Genomic DNA, 21,601 nt, shown 5'->3' on the forward strand with positions numbered 1-21,601 from the left:
TCTTAAATATTTTCACCCTATTCTAATTTGAGATGATATTGTCTTTTAAAGATGTGAAATGTTCGTCAAGATAGTCAAATATTGCCTTAAACTCCAAATCTCCCCTACCAATGATACTACCATTAGATGTGCTGACCTTTACTGCATGTATATAATGATGCCATTTAACTTTTTAAGAACATATTCCAACCCTATGTAAGTTATAAAGAATAGTTTCTGATACTAGATGGTGCTGTCTTGTAAAATGCGGATTAAGTTATTGCTTGAAAGGGTCTGAATAGCCTAAATATTGGCTTTAAAAGTAAAATCCTCCAGGGCCTCTAGAGGGAGACCCCCTCGGACCCCCCACATGAGGTGGACATATCCCAGTCTCAAGCTCTTCCCCTCTTACTGTCAAGATGCTATCAAAGTATATTTCAAAAGTGTTTCAACCCTTAATGTAGTTGCTTTTTACATGTTGGTGCTGTCTTCTAAAGCTTGGAAATTATTGTCCGAAAGGGTCTGAATAATCTCAAAATTGACTTTTCAGGGTAAAAAAGCTCCAGGGCTTCTAGGGGCAGACCCCCTAGGTCCCCCATAAGAGATGTACATATTCCCTTCTCAAGCTTTCTCCCTACCTTTCACTGTCAAGATGCTATTAAACTCCTTTTGGAATATATTTACCCTGTCAATAATTATAATTATGATAGTGCTAACCCGGGATCTTATAAAGTAGTTGCAAGACAGTCAAGCAGTCCACACTGAGTCACGATAAAAAAATATGTGTCACGTTAATATTATATGACAGTGACTTCTTGTCAGCCCGATTTAATAATCCACACCCCCACCCCCCTCCCAGGCTGGAGAAACTGACCTGTCCCTTTATAGCACGGACGTTTGAGCAAAATCTGAACAACAATCAATAGGTCAATAATGAAGGATAACTTGCACTTACCGCTTTCAGCTGCTGCCATCTTTCTTTGTATGTCGTGTATACTCATGTAACAAAGAATTCAAAATCGGAACAGTTGCGGGGCAAAGTGCTAGATCTAGCACTTCGCCACTTTTTGACAAAGTGCTAGATCTAGCACTTTAGCGTAAACTGACAAAGTGCTAGATCTAGCACTTCAACAAAGAGTGGCAAAGTGTGGCAAAGTGCTAGGTCATCGGTAAATATGTCATGTTATACCGGTAATGGACATGTTATTACTCTCAGTGTAAAATGTTACTTCCCGTGTTTAACGACCTGGAGTTTGATTTTCCGTATGTTTTGCCAATGCACAAACAAGTTTCTACTTCGTAATTTTAAGTAACGTTCAATTTTGTATTTTTTCGATGTTCTATGCGGCGAAAACTACAGCACGTGGTCGTTTCCCTTCCACGTTTGGTACTCATTATCCTTACAACGGCTTGACACCACTACCAACAACCGCAGACCGCCATTTTGAATACCGCACTCCCATATGCAGTCGAAACTACGAACATTTTGGCCGGCGTGAGTCACAGACTTCAACTACAGCACGTGGTGGTTTCAGTACCACGTTTCGTACTCCGTACTTGACAGCGGCTTGACACCACTACCAACAACCGTAGACCTCCATTTTGACAGCTGTTCATGTCAAATAACGCACTCCCATATACAGTCGAAACTTTGAAGATTTCAGGAAGTAGAAACATTTAGTTCGGCGGCGTGCGTCACAGACTTCATACTGCAGATTTAATGGCAGTGACATTTGTAACATTGCATGACAGAGAAATAATATAAAGGAAAACTGAATTTCTTGGTGTGTGTGTGGGGGGGGGGTTAGTGTGTGTCTAGATGCGAGAGCGAAGATTTTTCTTGATCGTTGAACACGAAAATAAAGTGTGGGTGTAAGTTTATATCATGTTCACTATATTTCTATTGAATAGATTCACTTCTTTCAGTATTATCAGATCGTTAATAGATGACAAAAAATATTGCTATCGAAAACATAAGTGCGAAAACATATTCGTGTGAACAATTTTAATTTCAGCCCTTCATTGCTGTTAATATTTTGATAGAAATCTATAAATAACCTGTTACTACTGTTTTGTAAATTCCATATACTTGGTACTGCCAACTTCTTGACTGAAAACAACGACAATAAATAATCCATGACTTCGCCAGATCTCAAGTAAACCATCACGACATTACTGTTTACTGTTTACTGAATTTTTTTTCATTCCTAGACAATCACCAACTTCAATATCTTCCCTTATGTAATTCCTGTTCGCTCAGAAATTATATCCAATGTGGGAAATAATAATAATAGCCATCGGTTATAGTTTGGTTCGGTCCAGAGGTAGTGACTTCATAATGCTACAATTAGCGTAGTGTGACGCCGAGGATCGTGGAGCAGTAATAAACGTCACTTCGTGAACTGGATTGCATATCATTAACAAAAGTAAGAAATACAGATGACGACTGTTCAAGAAATAGCGATAGGAAATGGTTTATACGAGAAAGATTGTGGGGAGCTCAGAGGTAGGGTTGTGATAAGTGGGAACGACTATAGTATGCCTTAAAAGCACATCGCAAGTTAACATGGAATGCATCCCGAAAATAAAATGCATATTGTCAAACTTATCTTTTTAGAATCCAGCATGGCTGCCAAATCCTGTATTAACCATATAGGATCCGGGGGAAAGAAAGGGGTGTCGGTTTGTTTAAAAACAAACACAATGACCCCCATATTGGTTTTGTCATTTCAGAGAGATCAACAAAATAAAACTATCCGTTCAAACAGTTTGGAGAAATTTTAAAGATTTTTATAGAATAAATGTGTTCCCGGAGGCGCGCTCTATCTCGTGTAAATCACCAGAGTTATGACATGATTTTGCACAATATTCTTTTTCTACTACTTCATAGATTAGAATGAAAATAAGCACACATGTGATTATACTGAAAGATGGATACTGCATAAAGATTTCAGTGATTTTCAAATTTATATCAAGACGTTATGATTGATATATCTTTCCCGCTCTAAAATAGACACGGTACAAGAAATACTGAGTGACTAGTCCTTGTTTACAGAATAGATTGCAGATTCTGAAGTACAGTCCCGACCACAGGCACTAGTTTCCCGAGATATGTATCAGAATGTTTCTATCAGAATACAATAAAATGTCGATAATATCGATGATATTGACGTATTTTAGCCAATTGTATACGAAAGGGGTAAAATAATAACACTTGTTTCTGTGATCGCGCAAGTCCACCCACCGCGAGGTATTGACAAGGCATGTTTGTAACAGAACACACAACCCCCGGACACAACCGTACGGCAACGTGGACTTTCAACCGGCCATTTTACTCGGCAAACATTTAACAAACTTCAGATAAATTGTGTCGTTGTTACAATCGGCCAAAGATAAGTTTTGGAGTCGATCATGCGCCACACGACCACGTACACGGACTACTGACATGACGCATGTATGTGACGTTTATCGATGCGAACGACCACGTTATATCCAGCCGTTGGAGGCGCTTCGTTGTTTACAGTCCCGCACTTCATTGTGTTCTGGCGAAGTGCTAGATCTAGCACTTCGGCGAAAACTGACGAAGTGCTAGATCTAGCACTTTGTCAAAAAGTGGCGAAGTGCTAGATCTTGCACTTTGCCCCGCAACTGTTCAATTTTGGACCATTTAGCTACCTTGTATACTGGCACATTTGGCATGTTTACATCCAAAAAAAGGTTGGCGTTGACCTATGTCATATTCATGACACTTAGGAAAGTGGATAACCATCCAAAAGGTGAAATGTAAATATGCCTAGCAGCAAGACCATGCCCATAGCAACAACCAAGAGATGGCATATGGTAAAGGTAACAACAGGGCTGGATAGGCCACCAGATAAACAGAAACATACAAACTGTACAGTTGTGCTGCAATGCCATTTGCACTATTTGTTTGTAAGCAGTGATGAAGTTTGCAATCTTTGACCAAAAATGACATTTCCACATCTAAATTACATGTGATAACATTGATCTGATTGCCTTGAATTGATTAATTAACTTTTAAAGTATAGTCAGTTGTGCTACAATGTCATTAGCGCTATGATTGTTTTTTGCTTTCACTGATCTCATATGTTCATTTGTTCTACCATATATTGTAGAGCCATCAGCACCTGGTAATTTACAAGTCATAGATGAAACTCCGACATCAATTCAGCTGAGATGGGAAGTTCCAGATGACATATCAGATGACATAGTAATGTATGAAGTGGAATACATTCAGTTAGGAACGCCAGGTATATTTCATTGAATTTACTGGCTTGTATAATATGCAATTATACAAAACGCATGATTGTACACATCAAAATAACTGTACTAAAATAGTGATGTAGCACTGTTAGCATGCCTTCAAATGGCCCTGAATGAGAATTATTCACTGTTTAAAAATGAGTTTAGTGACATTGTCCTTGACTTCATATTATGAGATTATCTTAATCACATTTAGTAATTAACAAATTCAACAGATATTCAGATATTTGGCTGATTTAAACCAGCATTTTCTTTCCCATTCCAATACTCACTGGTCAAAATCTCTGGGTATACCATATAATTGACTGTTTATGATATCAATTCATCTAACCTCTAATTGTATTCTTGAATATGATACAATTAGAGGTTAGATGAATTGATATCATAAACAGTCAATTATATTCCCAAACAAACTCATAACTTAATTTTGAAACAACTTTCAATTCAGCCATTAATGAAGACAAATTTGTTAAATTCAACTTAGTAGATTTTAGGTTTTTTCATCCCTATCTCCCCTGATCTTATTTGCCAAATACCTTTCCATATCTTGCTGTGAGAAGTCATTTTTATCGTAATAACTGTTATACCGAAAAAATGACCTCAAGCAGCAAGATGAGGAACAGTATTTGGCAAATAACATATTTATACATCACCTGCGACTATGAATTCATTTTTGAATATCTAAAAATGCTCAGTTCAAAATATAATCCCTTCTGCATTATACTGTTGAGTGTAGTATCATGCACCTCTCTGATTAAAGCAATGCAGTTGTTTACTTCTCAGCCTTAACTTTATCAGCCGATAGGAGTGTGCGTTTGCTCTGTAGTATGACATAATGTTTACTATTTGCATATCACTCAGTGATATATTCATATAAACTTATAACCTTCAGCCGAAAAATGAGTACATCTTTGTTTTGCATACTGTATTCCATTAAATGTACAGAAATGTTTGTGATATGCTTTGTTATTCTAGGTAAACAAAAACTGCACCCTCTCTGGCGGTAATTTTGATATCATTCTTAAATTTAGGAATTCATGTTTATGATTGCATGACGACCCTGCATTTGCCATTGCTGGACTGTTGCTGTTCTGTGTGGAATTTTTGAACAGTTCCCTGAGACAGGAAATGTACACTTCAAAGACTTGTTACAATGTATACCACAATGATATTTTGTGTGGTTGACAATAAATTTGGCATTGGAAATGTTGGTTATAGCTGGATTTCTAGTTGTCAGCTAGGTTTGTTTACAAGAGGACATGCACTGATCACATTATATGTTATACAACAAGTAAAAATACAGCTGTTGGTAAAAATATGCCTTCACATCTACAGGGCTAGGGCTCTCAACCAATCAGACTGCAAGATTGGTGACAGGTGATGTATAAGTTAATAAACATTGTCAAATCAGTAGTATAGCTTTGTATGCATGCAGGAATTGTTTTTGTCATTGTCTCATTCTACTAGGTGTGAACAACTTTGAAGTAAGAGCCAATGGTTTGACTGTGTTGACAACTGTACTATCAAACCTTCTACCACTAACATCCTATACATTCCGAGTACGAGCAGCCATATCTGTTGATAGTGTTAATATATGGAGTCCATATACTGATAGTGTTCCAGCTCAAACTTTACATGGAGGTATGTGCAAATAAGGTCCAGCAAAGTCACATGATCTATAAATTGTGATACTCTAACTTCTATCATGTTATCTTTTTTTATGACTTCCAATTTCTAATCATAAATACCAAAATACCAACAGTTGTCTATCCCTCTGTCTACCCATCTGTCAATCATGTCATATTGGCTACACAGTGTCAAACAAAAAGTTATAGCATGAGAGTTACTTGAAATACTTTTATGTAAATTTACTTTTTGTTATAATTTGAATTGTACTGTATTTGTCATTTGTGCATTATGATGAAATTTGAGTACCTAATACAGTAAGCAACACCCATAGCATGCATAGCATTTAGATTTACAACACCCGTAGCATACATAGCAATGGACTTACAACACCCATAGAGTACTTAGAAATAGACTTAGGGACCAGTCAGTTTCCTTTGGCCGGGGGGGGGGGGCACCCTGTTTTTGAAATTGGCAGTAGGGGGTCATGCTGTTTTGAAAATTGTGGATAGGAGGGTCATTGTGTTTTGGATTGTAATGGAAGAAAAAAATCCTTTTGTACAATAACATATAGCCTTGTCTGAAATGTGGTACATGTAAATATTTGTTCCTGTCCCTGTTTCTTACATGACTTCTTTAATATTGCTTATTCGTTCAAACGTAACTCATATTACATAGCTACCACACTAGTTACAGAATATGTCATGTAAATGCAATGCTTCACTTATATTGCACTTTGGGGCAAAAGTGAACTTGAAGTAATGGTAATTTTCATAGATAGTTTATAAAAGAAGTTAATCTAAATTGTTCTACCCATCAGTATGAATTTGTCAGAAGGGATTAATACACTTTCTATTTTGGACACTACATGTTATTGACACTACAAATCACCACATCTCATCAGATTCCAGTTTCTATTATACACTAGGTATGACCACCTAAAGTTCTCTAACATACCGGTGACTTTACTATACATGTAATGCCCCTATACCAATGTTACAGGCCCATTTTTATGTGACATGGGAAACTTATTTAAAACTTACATTTACATAAGCTTTTCAAAGCTTGGAAATATTACCTCAAAGGCTATGAATAACCTAAACATTGCCTTAACAGAAGCAAAACACTCCAGATCTGCCAGGGGGAAAAACCCCAAGGACTCCTCAACCCAAGAGGTCAATCATGCATTCAACCACCAATCAGATGCACCAACAACCTTTTTACTGTCATAATGGTATTAAACCTTTCTTAAATATTTTCACCCTATTCTAATTTGAGATGATGTTGTCTTTTAAAGATGTGAAATGTTTGTCAAGATAGTCTAAAATTGCCTTAAACTCCAAATCTCCCCTACCAATGATACTACCATTAGATGTGCTGACCTTTACTATAATGATGCTATTTAACTTTTTTAAGAACATATTCCAACCCTATGTAAGTTATAAAGAATAGCTTCTGATACTTGATGGGGCTGTCTTGCAAAGAATGGATTAAGTTATTGCTTCGAAGGGTCTGAATAGCCTAAATATTGGCTAAGAGTAAAAATCCTCCAAGGCTTCTAGAAGGAGACCCCTTGGACCCCCCACATGAGATGGACATATCCCAGTCTCAAGCTCTTCCCCTCTTACTGTCAAGATGCTATCAAAGTATATTTCAAAAGTGTTTCAACCCTATGTAGTTGCTTTTTACATGTTGGTGCTGACTTCTAAAGCTTGGAAATTATTGTCCGAAAGGGTCTGAATAATCTCAAAATTGATTTTACAGGGTAAAAATCCTCCAGGGTTTCTAGGGGAGACCCCCTAGGATCCTCCCTCCCCCCCACATGAGGTGTACACATCTCAGTCTCAAGCTCTTCCCCCTACCTCTTAGTGTCAAGATGCTATCAAACTATATTTCAAAAATATTCCAACCCTTTGTAGTTGCTTTTTATATGTTGGTGCTGTCTTGTAAAGCTTGGAAATTATTTTCTGAAAATGTCTGAATAGTCTCAAAATTGACTTTTCAGAGTTAAAAATCTCCTGGGCTAGGACCCCCATAAGAGATGTACATATTCCCTTCTCAAGCTCTCCCCCTACCTTTCACTGTCAAGATGTCATTAAACTCCTTTTGGAATGTATTTACCCTGTGTATTCAATAATTATAATTGTGATAGTGCTAACCCGGAATCTTATAAAGTATTTGGGAGACAGTCAAGCATATATACTGAGTCACGATCAAAAAATACCTGTCATGTGCATACTATATATAATGGGGGGGGGGGGGGGTTCATCATGTTTTAGAATTAAGTGGTAGGGGGCATCAGCCAGTTTTTGGTTTTACAGTTAGAGGGGGTCAGTGACTTTTGTCGGCCCAATTTAAGAATCCACTGCCTCCCCCATGCTGGAGAAACTGACCGGCCCCTTACAACACCAATAGAGTACTTAGCAATAGACTTACAACACCCATAGAGAACTTAGCAATAGACTTACAACACCCATAGAGTACATAGCAATAGACTTACAACACCCATAGAGTACACAGCAATTAGACTTACAACACCCGTAGAGTACATAGCAATTTAATAGACTTACAACACCTGTAGAGAACTTAGTAATTATACTTACATGTACGTCCATAGAGTACACAGCAATTAGACTTACAACACCAATAGAGTACATAGCAATAGACTTACAACACCCGTAGAGTACATAGCAATTTAATAGACTTACAACACCCGTAGAGTACTTAGCAATTACACTTACAACACCCATAGAGAACTTAGCAATTACACTTACAACACCAATAGAGTACTTAGCAATAGACTTACAACACTCATAGAGTACACAGCAATAGACTTACAACACCAATAGAGTACTTAGCAATAGACTTACAACACCAATAGAGTACTTAGCAATAGACTTACAACACCCGTAGAGTACATAGCAATAGACTTACAACACCTATAGAGAACTTAGCAATTACACTTACGACACCAATAGAGTACTTAGCAATAGACTTACAACACCAATAGAGTACTTAGCAATATAGACTTACAACACCCATAGAGTACATAGCAATAGACTTACAACACCCATAGAGAACTTAGCAATAGACTTACAACACCCATAGAGTACACAGCAGTAGACTTACAACACCCATAGAGTACATAGCAATAGACTTACAACACCCATCGAGTACACAGCAATAGACTTACAACACCCGTAGAGTACATAGCAATAGACTTACAACACCTATAGAGAACTTAGCAATTACACTTACAACACCAATAGAGTACTTAGCAATAGACTTACAACACCAATAGAGTACTTAGCAATAGACTTACAACACCCATAGAGTACATAGCAATAGACTTACAACACCTATAGAGAACTTAGCAATTACACTTACAACACCAATAGAGTACTTAGCAATAGACTTACAACACCAATAGAGTACTTAGCAATAGACTTACAACACCTATAGAGAACTTAGCAATTACACTTACAACACCAATAGAGTACTTAGCAATAGACTTACAACACCCATAGAGTACATAGCAATAGACTTACAACACCAATAGAGTACTTAGCAATAGACTTACAACACCCATAGAGTACATAGCAATAGACTTACAACACCAATAGAGTACTTAGCAATAGACTTACAACACCCATAGAGTACATAGCAATAGACTTACAACACCTATAGAGAACTTAGCAATTACACTTACAACACCAATAGAGTACTTAGTAATATAGACTTACAACACCCATAGAGTACATAGCAATAGACTTACAACACCCATAGAGAACTTAGCAATTACACTTACAACACCAATAGAGTACATAGCAGTAGACTTACAACACCCATAGAGTACATAGCAATAGACTTACAACACCCATAGAGTACACAGCAATAGACTTACAACACCCATAGAGTACATAGCAATAGACTTACAACACCCATAGAGTACATAGCAATAGACTTACAACACCCATAGAGAACTTAGCAATTACACTTACAACACCAATAGAGTACTTAGCAATAGACTTACAACACCCGTAGAGTACATAGCAATAGACTTACAACACCCATAGAGAACTTAGCAATTACACTTACAACACCAATAGAGTACTTAGCAATAGACTTACAACACCCGTAGAGTACATAGCAATAGACTTACAACACCCATAGAGAACTTAGCAATTACACTTACAACACCCATAGAGAACTTAGCAATAGACTTACAACACCCATAGAGTACATAGCAATTACACTTACAACACCCATAGAGTACATAGCAATAGACTTACAACACCCGTAGAGAACTTAGCAATTACACTTACAACACCCATAGAGAACTTAGCAATAGACTTACAACACCAATAGAGTACATAGCAATAGATTTACAACACCCATAGAGTACATAGCAATAGACTTACAACACCCATAGAGTACATAGCAATAGACTTACAACACCCATAGAGAACTTAGCAATTACACTTACAACACCAATAGAGTACTTAGCAATAGACTTACAACACCCATAGAGTACATAGCAATAGACTTACAACACCCATAGAGAACTTAGCAGTTACACTTACAACACCAATAGAGTACTTAGCAATAGACTTACAACACCCATAGAGTACACAGCAATAGACTTACAACACCCATAGAGTACATAGCAATAGACTTACAACACCCATAGAGAACTTAGCAATTACACTTACAACACCAATAGAGTACTTAGCAATAGACTTACAACACCCGTAGAGTACATAGCAATAGACTTACAACACCCATAGAGAACTTAGCAATTACACTTACAACACCAATAGAGTACTTAGCAATAGACTTACAACACCCGTAGAGTACATAGCAATAGATTTACAACACTCATAGAGTACATAGCAATAGACTTACAACACCCATAGAGAACTTAGCAATTACACTTACAACACCAATAGAGTACTTAGCAATTACACTTACAACACCCATAGAGAACTTAGCAATAGACTTACAACACCCATAGAGTACATAGCAATTACACTTACAACACCCATAGAGTACATAGCAATAGACTTACAACACCCGTAGAGAACTTAGCAATTACACTTACAACACCCATAGAGAACTTAGCAATAGACTTACAACACCAATAGAGTACATAGCAATAGATTTACAACACTCATAGAGTACATAGCAATAGACTTACAACACCCATAGAGAACTTAGCAATTACACTTACAACACCAATAGAGTACTTAGCAATTACACTTACAACACCCGTAGAGAACTTAGCAATAAACTTACAACACCAATAGAGTACATAGCAATAGACTTACAACACTCATAGAGTACATAGCAATAGACTTACAACCCTCATAGAGAACTTAGCAATTACACTTACAACACCAATAGAGTACTTAGCAATAGACTTACAACACTCATAGAGAACATAGCAATAGACTTACAACACCCATAGAGTACATAGCAATAGACTTACAACACTCATAGAGAACAATCATAGCAATAGACTTACAACACCCGTAGAGTACATAGCAATAGACTTACAACACTCATAGAGTACATAGCAATAGACTTACAACACCCATAGAGTACATAGCAATAGACTTACAACACTCATAGAGTACACAGCAATAGACTTACAACACCCATAGAGAACTTAGCAATTACACTTACAACACCAATAGAGTACTTAGCAATAGACTTACAACACTCATAGAGAACATAGCAATAGACTTACAACACCCATAGAGAACATGGCAATAGACTTACAACACCAATAGAGAACATGGCAATAGACTTCCAACACTCATAGAGTACATAGCAATTAGACTTACAACACCAATAGAGTACTTAGCAATAGACTTACAACACCCGTAGAGTACATAGCAATAGACTTACAACACCTATAGAGAACTTAGCAATTACACTTACAACACCCATAGAGTACATAGCAATAGACTTACAACACCCATAGAGTACACAGCAATAGACTTACATCACCCATAGAGTACATAGCAATATACTTACAACACCCATAGAGAACTTAGCAATTACACTTACAACACCAATAGAGTACTTAGCAATAGACTTACAACACCCATAGAGAACTTAGCAATTACACTTACAACACCAATAGAGTACATAGCAGTAGACTTACAACACCCATAGAGTACATAGCAATAGACTTACAACACCCATAGAGTACACAGCAATAGACTTACAACACCCATAGAGTACATAGCAATAGACGTACAACACCCATAGAGAACTTAGCAATTACACTTACAACACCAATAGAGTACTTAGCAATAGACTTACAACACCCGTAGAGTACATAGCAATAGACTTACAACACCCATAGAGAACTTAGCAATTACACTTACAACACCAATAGAGTACTTAGCAATAGACTTACAACACCCGTAGAGTACATAGCAATAGACTTACAACACCCATAGAGAACTTAGCAATAGACTTACAACACCCATAGAGTACATAGCAATTACACTTACAACACCCGTAGAGTACATAGCAATAGACTTACAACACCCGTAGAGAACTTAGCAATTACACTTACAACACTCATAGAGTACATAGCAATAGACTTACAACACCCATAGAGAACTTAGCAATAGACTTACAACACCCGTAGAGTACATAGCAATAGACTTACAACACTCATAGAGTACATAGCAATAGACTTACAACACCCATAGAGAACTTAGCAATAGACTTACAACACCAATAGAGTACTTAGCAATTACACTTACAACACCCATAGAGAACTTAGCAATAAACTTACAACACCAATAGAGTACATAGCAATAGACTTACAACACCCATAGAGAACTTAGCAATTACACTTACAACACCAATAGAGTACTTAGCAATTACACTTACAACACCCATAGAGAACTTAGCAATAAACTTACAACACCAATAGAGTACATAGCAATAGACTTACAACACCAATAGAGTACTTAGCAATTACACTTACAACACCCATAGAGAACTTAGCAATAGACTTACAACACCAATAGAGTACATAGCAATAGACTTACAACACTCATAGAGTACATAGCAATAGACTTACAACACCTGTAGAGTACATAGCAATAGACTTACAACACCCATAGAGTACATAGCAATAGACTTACAACACTCATAGAGTACATAGCAATAGACTTACAACCCTCATAGAGAACTTAGCAATTACACTTACAACACCAATAGAGTACTTAGCAATAGACTTACAACACTCATAGAGAACATAGCAATAGACTTACAACACCCGTAGAGTAAATAGCAATAGACTTACAACACTCATAGAGAACATAGCAATAGACTTACAACACCCGTAGAGTACATAGCAATAGACTTACAACACTCATAGAGAACTGAGCAATTACACTTACAACACCCGTAGAGTACATAGCAATAGACTTACAACACTCATAGAGTACACAGCAATAGACTTACAACACCCATTGAGAACTTAGCAATTACACTTACAACACCAATAGAGTACTTAGCAATAGACTTACAACACTCATAGAGAACATAGCAATAGACTTACAACACCCATAGAGAACATGGTAATAGACTTACAACACCAATAGAGAACATGGCAATAGACTTCCAACACTCATAGAGTACATAGCAATTAGACTTACAACACTCATAGAGTACACAGCAATAGACTTACAACACCCATAGAGAACTTAGCAATTACCCTTACAACACCAATAGAGTACTTAGCAATAGACTTACAACACCCATAGAGAACATGGCAATAGACTTCCAACACTCATAGAGTACATAGCAATAGACTTACAACACTCATAGAGTACATAGCAATAGACTTACAACACCCATAGAGAACATGGCAATAGACTTACAACACCAATAGAGTACATAGCAATAGACTTACAACACCCGTAGAGTACATAGCAATAGACTTACAACACCCGTAGAGTACATAGCAATAGACTTACAACACTCATAGAGTACATAGCAATAGACTTACAACACTCATAGAGTACATAGCAATAGACTTACAACACTCATAGAGTACATAGCAATAGACTTACAACACCCATAGAGAACATGGCAATAGACTTACAACACCAATAGAGTACATAGCAATAGACTTACAACACCCATAGAGAACATGGCAATAGACTTACAACACCCGTAGAGTACATAGCAATAGACTTACAACACTCATAGAGTACATAGCAATTAGACTTACAACACTCATAGAGTACACAGCAATTAGACTTACAACACTCATAGAGTACACAGCAATAGACTTACAACACCCATAGAGAACATAGCAATAGACTTACAACACCCGTAGAGTACTTGGCAATTAGACTTACAACACTCATAGAGAACATAGCAATTAAACTTACAAAACGCATAGAGAACATAGCAATAGACTTACAACACTCATAGAGTACATAGCAATAGACTTACAACACTCATAGAGTACACAGCAATTAGACTTACAAAACGCATAGAGTACACAGCAATAGACTTACAACACTCATAGAGTACACAGCAATTACACTTACAACACTCATAGAGTACACAGCAATAGACTTACAACACCCATAGAGAACATAGCAATAGACTTACAACACTCATAGAGTACACAGCAATTACACTTACAACACTCATAGAGTACACAGCAATAGACTTACAACACTCATAGAGTACACAGCAATTACACTTACAACACTCATAGAGTACACAGCAATAGACTTACAACACCCATAGAGAACATGGCAATAGACTTACAACACCCATAGAGAACATGGCAATAGACTTACAACACCCATAGAGAACATGGCAATAGACTTACAACACCCATAGAGAACATAGCAATAGACTTACAACACTCATAGAGTACACAGCAATTACACTTACAACACTCATAGAGTACACAGCAATAGACTTACAACACTCATAGAGAACATGGCAATTAGACTTACAACACCCATAGATTGCATAGCAATAGACTTACAACACCCATAGATTGCATAGCAATAGACTTACAAAACGCATAGATAACATAGCAATAGACTTACAACACGCATAGAGAACATAGCATTATACTGAGTACACCCTTACAATATATAGCAATAGACTTGATACACCCATAGAGTATATAGCAATAGACTTGATACACCCATAGAGTACATAGCAATAGACTTGATACACCCATAGAGTATATAGCAATAGATTTAATACACCCATAGAGTACATAGCAATAGATTTAATACACCCATAGAGTATATAGCAATAGACTTGATTCACCCATAGAGGACATAGCAATATACTTGATACACCCATAGAGTACATAGCAATAGACTTGATACACCCATAGAGTACATAGCAATAGACTTGATACACCCATAGAGTATATAGCAATAGATTTAATACACCCATAGAGTATATAGCAATAGATTTAATACACCCATAGAGTACATAGCAATAGACTTGATACACCCATAGAGTACATAGCAATAGACTTGATACACCCATAGAGTACATAGCAATAGACTTGATTCACCCATAGAGTACATAGTAATAGATTTAATACACCCATAGAGTATATAGCAATAGACTTGATACACCCATAGAGTACATGGCAATAGACTTGATACACCCATAGAGTACATAGCAATAGGCTTGATACAACCATAGACTTGAGATACCCATAGAGTACATAGCAATAGACTTGATACACCCATAGAGTACATAGCAATAGACTTGATACACCCATAGAGTACATAGCAATAGACTTGATTCACCCATAGAGTACATAGTAATAGATTTAATACACCCATAGAGTATATAGCAATAGATTTAATACACCCATAGAGTACATAGCAATAGACTTGATACACCCATAGAGTACATGGCAATAGACTTGATACACCCATAGAGTACATAGCAATAGACTTGATACAACCATAGACTTGAGATACCCATAGAGTACATAGCAATAGACTTGATACACCCATAGAGTACATAGCAATAAACTTGATTCACCCATAGAGTACATAGTAATAGATTTAATACACCCATAGAGTATATAGCAATAGATTTAATACACCCATAGAGTACATAGCAATAGACTTGATACACCCATAGAGTATATAGCAATAGATTTAATACACCCATAGAGTACATAGCAATAGACTTGATACACCCATAGAGTACATAGCAATAGACTTGATACACCCATAGAGTATAGCAATAGACTTGAGATACCCATAGAGTATATAGCAATAGACTTGAGATACCCATAGAGTACATAGCAATAGACTTGAGATACCCATAAAGTACATAGCAATAGACTTGAGATACCCATAGAGTACATGGCAATAGACTTGATACACCCATAGAGTACATAGCAATAGACTTGATACACCCATAGAGTACATAGCAATAGACTTGATACAACCATAGACTTGAGATACCCATAGAGTACATGGCAATAGACTTGATACACCCATAGAGTACATAGCAATAGACTTGATACAACCATAGATACACCCATAGAGTACATAGCAATAGACTTGATACACCCATAGAGTACATAGCAATAGACTTGATTCACCCATAGAGTACATAGTAATAGATTTAATACACCCATAGAGTACATAGCAATAGACTTGATACAACCATAGAGTATATAGCAATAGACTTGATACAACCATAGACTTGAGATACCCATAGAGTACATGGCAATAGACTTACAACTTGTGCTTACAAGGTGTTCTGATGTAACGTTATGATTCAATTTCATGTCAGCATATGTTAGTTCATTACAAACATTTGTCTGTGAGTATAAAATGTGAGTGTTAAATCGGAATGCTTTGTATGTGTGTACATTTATGTTACTTTGTTTAATATATGTATGTTGTACGTATGACAGGGATCCTACATGCTATTAAACTCTTATAATCCTAATACTAACTGAGTATAAATGATTCTTCCTTTTTTTGACAGCACCTCCTATTGCTCCTTATGGCTTATTTGTACAAAGCAACTCTCGGGACACCATTTATGTCTCTTGGCAGGTAAACTACTTTTTAAACTTTTAATTTGCATAGTGTAACATTTCCATCAGCTGTTATAAACATTTAATGTCCATTGCCTAATTGGTGTATACTGCTATTCCACAAATAACACTGCAATGAAAAAGATAATAACTTGACAAATTGCTCTAAAGACTTCTAATTCAACTAGCACTCTTCTAATTCAACCAGCGCTTTTCTAATTCAACCAGCACTCTTGGGATTCAAGTGAGCTGGAGGTACTGGATTATACATTTTCGAACAAACTTTCAAAGGTCACAATCTATATTGAACACATATTGCCTGGCCATGAGGGCTATAGCACTGTTTATTACACCCTCGTGACTGTGATTTACCAGAATCACATGCTATTTCCCTCGGCCTTCGGCTTCGGGTAATGAACGGGTGCAATCTGATTAAAATCCGATGTAGATGTCGGCTAATCATTCATTGCTATTTTACCTTCGATGCCAAATACAAAAATGACCGACGGTCATTAGCCGAGTTCATGTCCCAGGAGCACTAATCACTATAAAAAACATGGGTATAGAAAAAAAAACATATCCAGTATACCCCCATGAGTATCTGTTTATTTGCTGGTTTATTTAATTATCTTATTTATCCCTATACTTGTCGTTCGTTTGCTTGTTCATTTGTCATATATTTGATTTATCTATTTGTTTGTTTGTTTTGTTTGTCACATGGTTCCTGGGTCCCCTGTGGTATTCGTAGCTGTTGGGCATGTGCCTTGTCCTGCGGCATTTGAAATGGGAGACCTTTCATGACTGGGCGTAGGCTCATCAGCAACACTTTGATCGGATGATTTTTGTTTAACTGAAAAATATTTAAAAATAGATTGTTTCGACTCGACCTCCTGGGACATGAACTCGGCTAATGACCGTCGGTCATTTTTGTATTTGGCATGCCACAACTTCGTTGTGCTTTCCTGTACATCGGCCCGGATTTGCCCTGTTATTTTTTGATATTTAACTCCCAAATCTTGTTTGTTAGTTTCCATTGTGTGAGGAGAACATATATGGACCAGATATTTGTACGAACTAACCAAATGTACCTCACCGTCCAAACCCTTCGTGTCTCAAGGTGACGCCAATTGTGTACGCACACTCTGGATACCCACCTCGTTCCCAATTACCAATTTTGCAGCAAATTTGAAAGGTGAACCACGTATGTTAAATCGGACCAAGTGTACGCAGTGTTATAGGTAAAAGCAGCCTTGAAATCGTACTAAATTTGCCAATTAGTATGACGTTAAATCGTTATCCTTAATTCTTTTGAATTAAGTCACTCTATAATGCTATGCTACTAATAGCTACTAAAGAGACACTTACATTCACATGAATATATTAATATATAATTATATAATATCGTAAACCATACAGTTCTGACCCAAATATTTCAAAGAGACTGAGCTCCTCTTCATTGGTGGGTCTCCAGTTCTGTCAAACAAATCAAGTTCTGTTACACTTTAAATACTGAAGACAGTAGTTATTGTCATGCAAACTAGTGTTCTTGTCCTGGAATGGTGTGCAATGGAGTACCAATGACTACTGGTTGCTGTGATTGTTTTCTATTGATGCCATTGGTGAGCGTATTTAGTTTTTTTAGCCACAATGATTCTCGTAGTTGAAGGTATGTTTTACCTGGTGTGTAGAGTTTTTCAATTGCTATGATCCTGAAGTGTTTGATTGAGTTAGATGGTCCATTTAAGTGGGTACAGGTTCATATTTATTGTTTTTTCTGATTTGTGATAGATGATTCTGCACTCTTGTGTACAGTGTATCTCCGGTTTCTCCTACATAGACTATTTGTTTGCAATGTGAGCAATGTATTGCATACACCAAGTTTGCTGATTTGCAGTTGATATGGTGTATTATTTTATAATGCTGTGCATTTGGCCCTTGAAATGTGTCTGTCTTCTCCATGTAGTGACAGATGGCACACCGTTTGCTCTATCATGGTCTTGATCCTGTTGGTTCTTTGATGAATGTTCTGTGATGTTTGCTATTTATGAGTTGTGAGCCGATATCTCTTCCTTTTCTCCAGGCTACCATGGGTGGATTTCTGAGTACTTTTTTTGCATTTTTGTGATTTATGTACAGTGCGCATGTTGTTTATGAGTATGTTTGGTATATCCAGGAGTGAAATATATACTATAATTGCCTGTTTTGTCTTAAATATCCATAACCAATCCTTTTAAAGGTCAATGTATTATCGGCTCCAGTGATTCCATACATTGTCTTCGAAAAATAAGTAATATATAACTTTTTACCAGTCAAGTAAAGAAAACGGATAATAAGATATTTCTTTCATACGTCCTTTTTTATTTATTTATTTATTTTATTTATTTATTAATCTTTCATATACAGACACCATTTCAGTGCATTAGCACTGTTCTCCCAATGGAACCTGTTGCAAGATTACGTACACAGAAAACAAACAAACAAAAGGGACAAACCAGGACAAAAAGTCACAGACGCACAGTGCACTTTAAAAGATATCCACCCACATTACCAGACTACATTCTTAAGATGTCTTTTAAATATCGATGAGTTCGGAGCTGATCTTATGGATAGGGGTAGATTGTTCCATAGAACAGCACCACTATAGTGAAATGCCCGTTTCCCATATTCCGTTTTAACTGTAGGGATGTATATGTTACCTTTACTGGCCTGTCTTGTGTTGTGAAGATGAATTTGGTTGGAAAGATTGAACATTTCAGTGAGGTAAAACTAGGTGCATTGCCTGTTACGGATTTGTAGACTAGTGTTGCCAGTTGGCGCTCCCATCTAATTTGAGGGCTGACCCAACCCAAGTTTTCATATACCCAACCCGTACTAGTATCACAGGGAACTTCGAGGAGCAGTCAACCAGCTCATTTATGGAGGAGCTCAAGTGTCTTCAAATACTTTTGATTCGTATTACACCATACATTCGCAGCATAATCGAAATGGGGAAGGACTAAGGTATTGAACATCATCTTCCTAAGTCCCATCGGCAAAAAGTGTTTGATTCTCAACAGTAGACCAAGTTTTAGAGAAATTTTAGCAGAAATTTTGGAAATATGTGTTGAAAATTTCAATTTTGAATCCAGCCACACCCCTAAGTATTTGAAATCAAATACTTGCTCTACTAGGTCTCCCTGTATTCGAATCTGCAAAACTGAATTTAATTTTAGTCTTTGTGAAGAACCGTAAAACATGGTCTTGATTTTACTTGTATTCAGTGTTAACTTGTTTGAGTCAAGCCAGCTAGGCCTTGACATGCATGATTTCCTCTGTGAGAGTCACTTCAATATCATGGACAGCTCTTTCCAATATCTTAGAAACTACAGGGAGGATAGATATTGGTCAGTAATTACCAACGTCAGTTCTATCCCCTTCTTTAAATAATGGCACAACCCTAGCTCGTTTCCACTCTGCAGGAACCTGTCCTGTCTGTAGAGACAGATTAACAATATATGTCAATGAAAATGATATATACGGAGCCACATATTTAAGTAACCGTGCACTGACATTGTCAATACCAGTGGCTTTAGCAATACAGAGTTTCGACAATTGTGTACAAACGTACTCAGTGGTTATGGGCTTAAAGTAGAAGTTACTGTAACATTGGGTTAAAAGTGTTACTGTTTCTAACAGTAGTATTTCGATTTGTAAACTTCATTGCCAGCTTGGATCCAAGTGTAGTAAAAAAGTTATTAAATGCATTTGCTATAGTTTTTGTATGGGTGGTGATGTGATCATCCACTTTCAAACTCATGACACTCTCATTAGACTGGCTTGGCAACAATTTTTTCAAAGTGTGCCAAAGATTTTTTGAGCCACTGCTATTTTGATCTAATTGCGATGTAAAATATACTTTTTTCAATTGCACCCTCATGTTGTTAACATAATTTCTAACTTTCTTGAATTTTGCCCAAATACTGGCATCCTTATGTTTTTCTGCACAATGTTTGAGTCTATCACGTTCATATGTTAATGCAATGAATTCACCTGTTATCCACGGGGTATGTTCTCCCCTACAAGTGATAGTCCGAAATGGAGCATTAGGTATGAAAAGCTCCTTCCACATGCCCCAAGCGTCATCTGGGTTGTCGTGAATTTCAATTGTCTGCCAGGGGATATTGCGAACTTCATCACAGAAGTTCTCTGCATCAAAATTCTTGAAAGATCTAGTTTTCACCTGTTTTGGTGTAGACTTTACTTTCTGTATTTTACGTACGGTGTTGAAATACATTTTTCCACACATTTAAGGTAGTCAATGTCTGCTGAAGGAGGGTGATAAAAGTTTCCAATTAAACATGATTTTGACCTGTGGATGTCTAGTTGAATCTATATACATTCAACACCATCCATCTGCAAGTCCTCTCTATTTACAGTCTGTAACAATTTGGAAGTGTATGTGAGCACTCCTCCCCCATGGTTTGGGTGGTCTCTCCCCATATGTCACATATCCAGGTATATCAATCTCAGATGTAGTAACGGAGCTGTCAAGAAGTGTCTCAGACAGTGTGAGAATGTCATAGGGCTGAGATCTCATATGATGACGTAATTCATCAATCTTGCAACCCTTTTTTCCTCGAATTCCTC

At 37.0% G+C, this 21,601-nt stretch overlaps 1 protein-coding gene across 1 annotated transcript in view; it reads left to right on the top strand.

The window, feature by feature from the left end:
- Positions 1-2,418: 2,418 nt before the first annotated feature.
- Positions 2,419-21,601, top strand: part of LOC144440776 (uncharacterized) — a 141,095-nt gene continuing 121,912 nt past the window's right edge. Inside the window, exons 1-4 of the mRNA XM_078130155.1 lie at positions 2,419-2,485; positions 4,116-4,250; positions 5,731-5,904; positions 16,924-16,994. Coding sequence (XP_077986281.1) covers positions 2,419-2,485; positions 4,116-4,250; positions 5,731-5,904; positions 16,924-16,994 — 447 coding nt within the window. The remainder of the gene's footprint in view (positions 2,486-4,115; positions 4,251-5,730; positions 5,905-16,923; positions 16,995-21,601) is intronic.

The sequence above is a fragment of the Glandiceps talaboti genome, chromosome 10, assembly GCF_964340395.1.
Source record: "Glandiceps talaboti chromosome 10, keGlaTala1.1, whole genome shotgun sequence".
NCBI classification, from domain to species: Eukaryota; Metazoa; Hemichordata; class Enteropneusta; family Spengelidae; genus Glandiceps; species Glandiceps talaboti.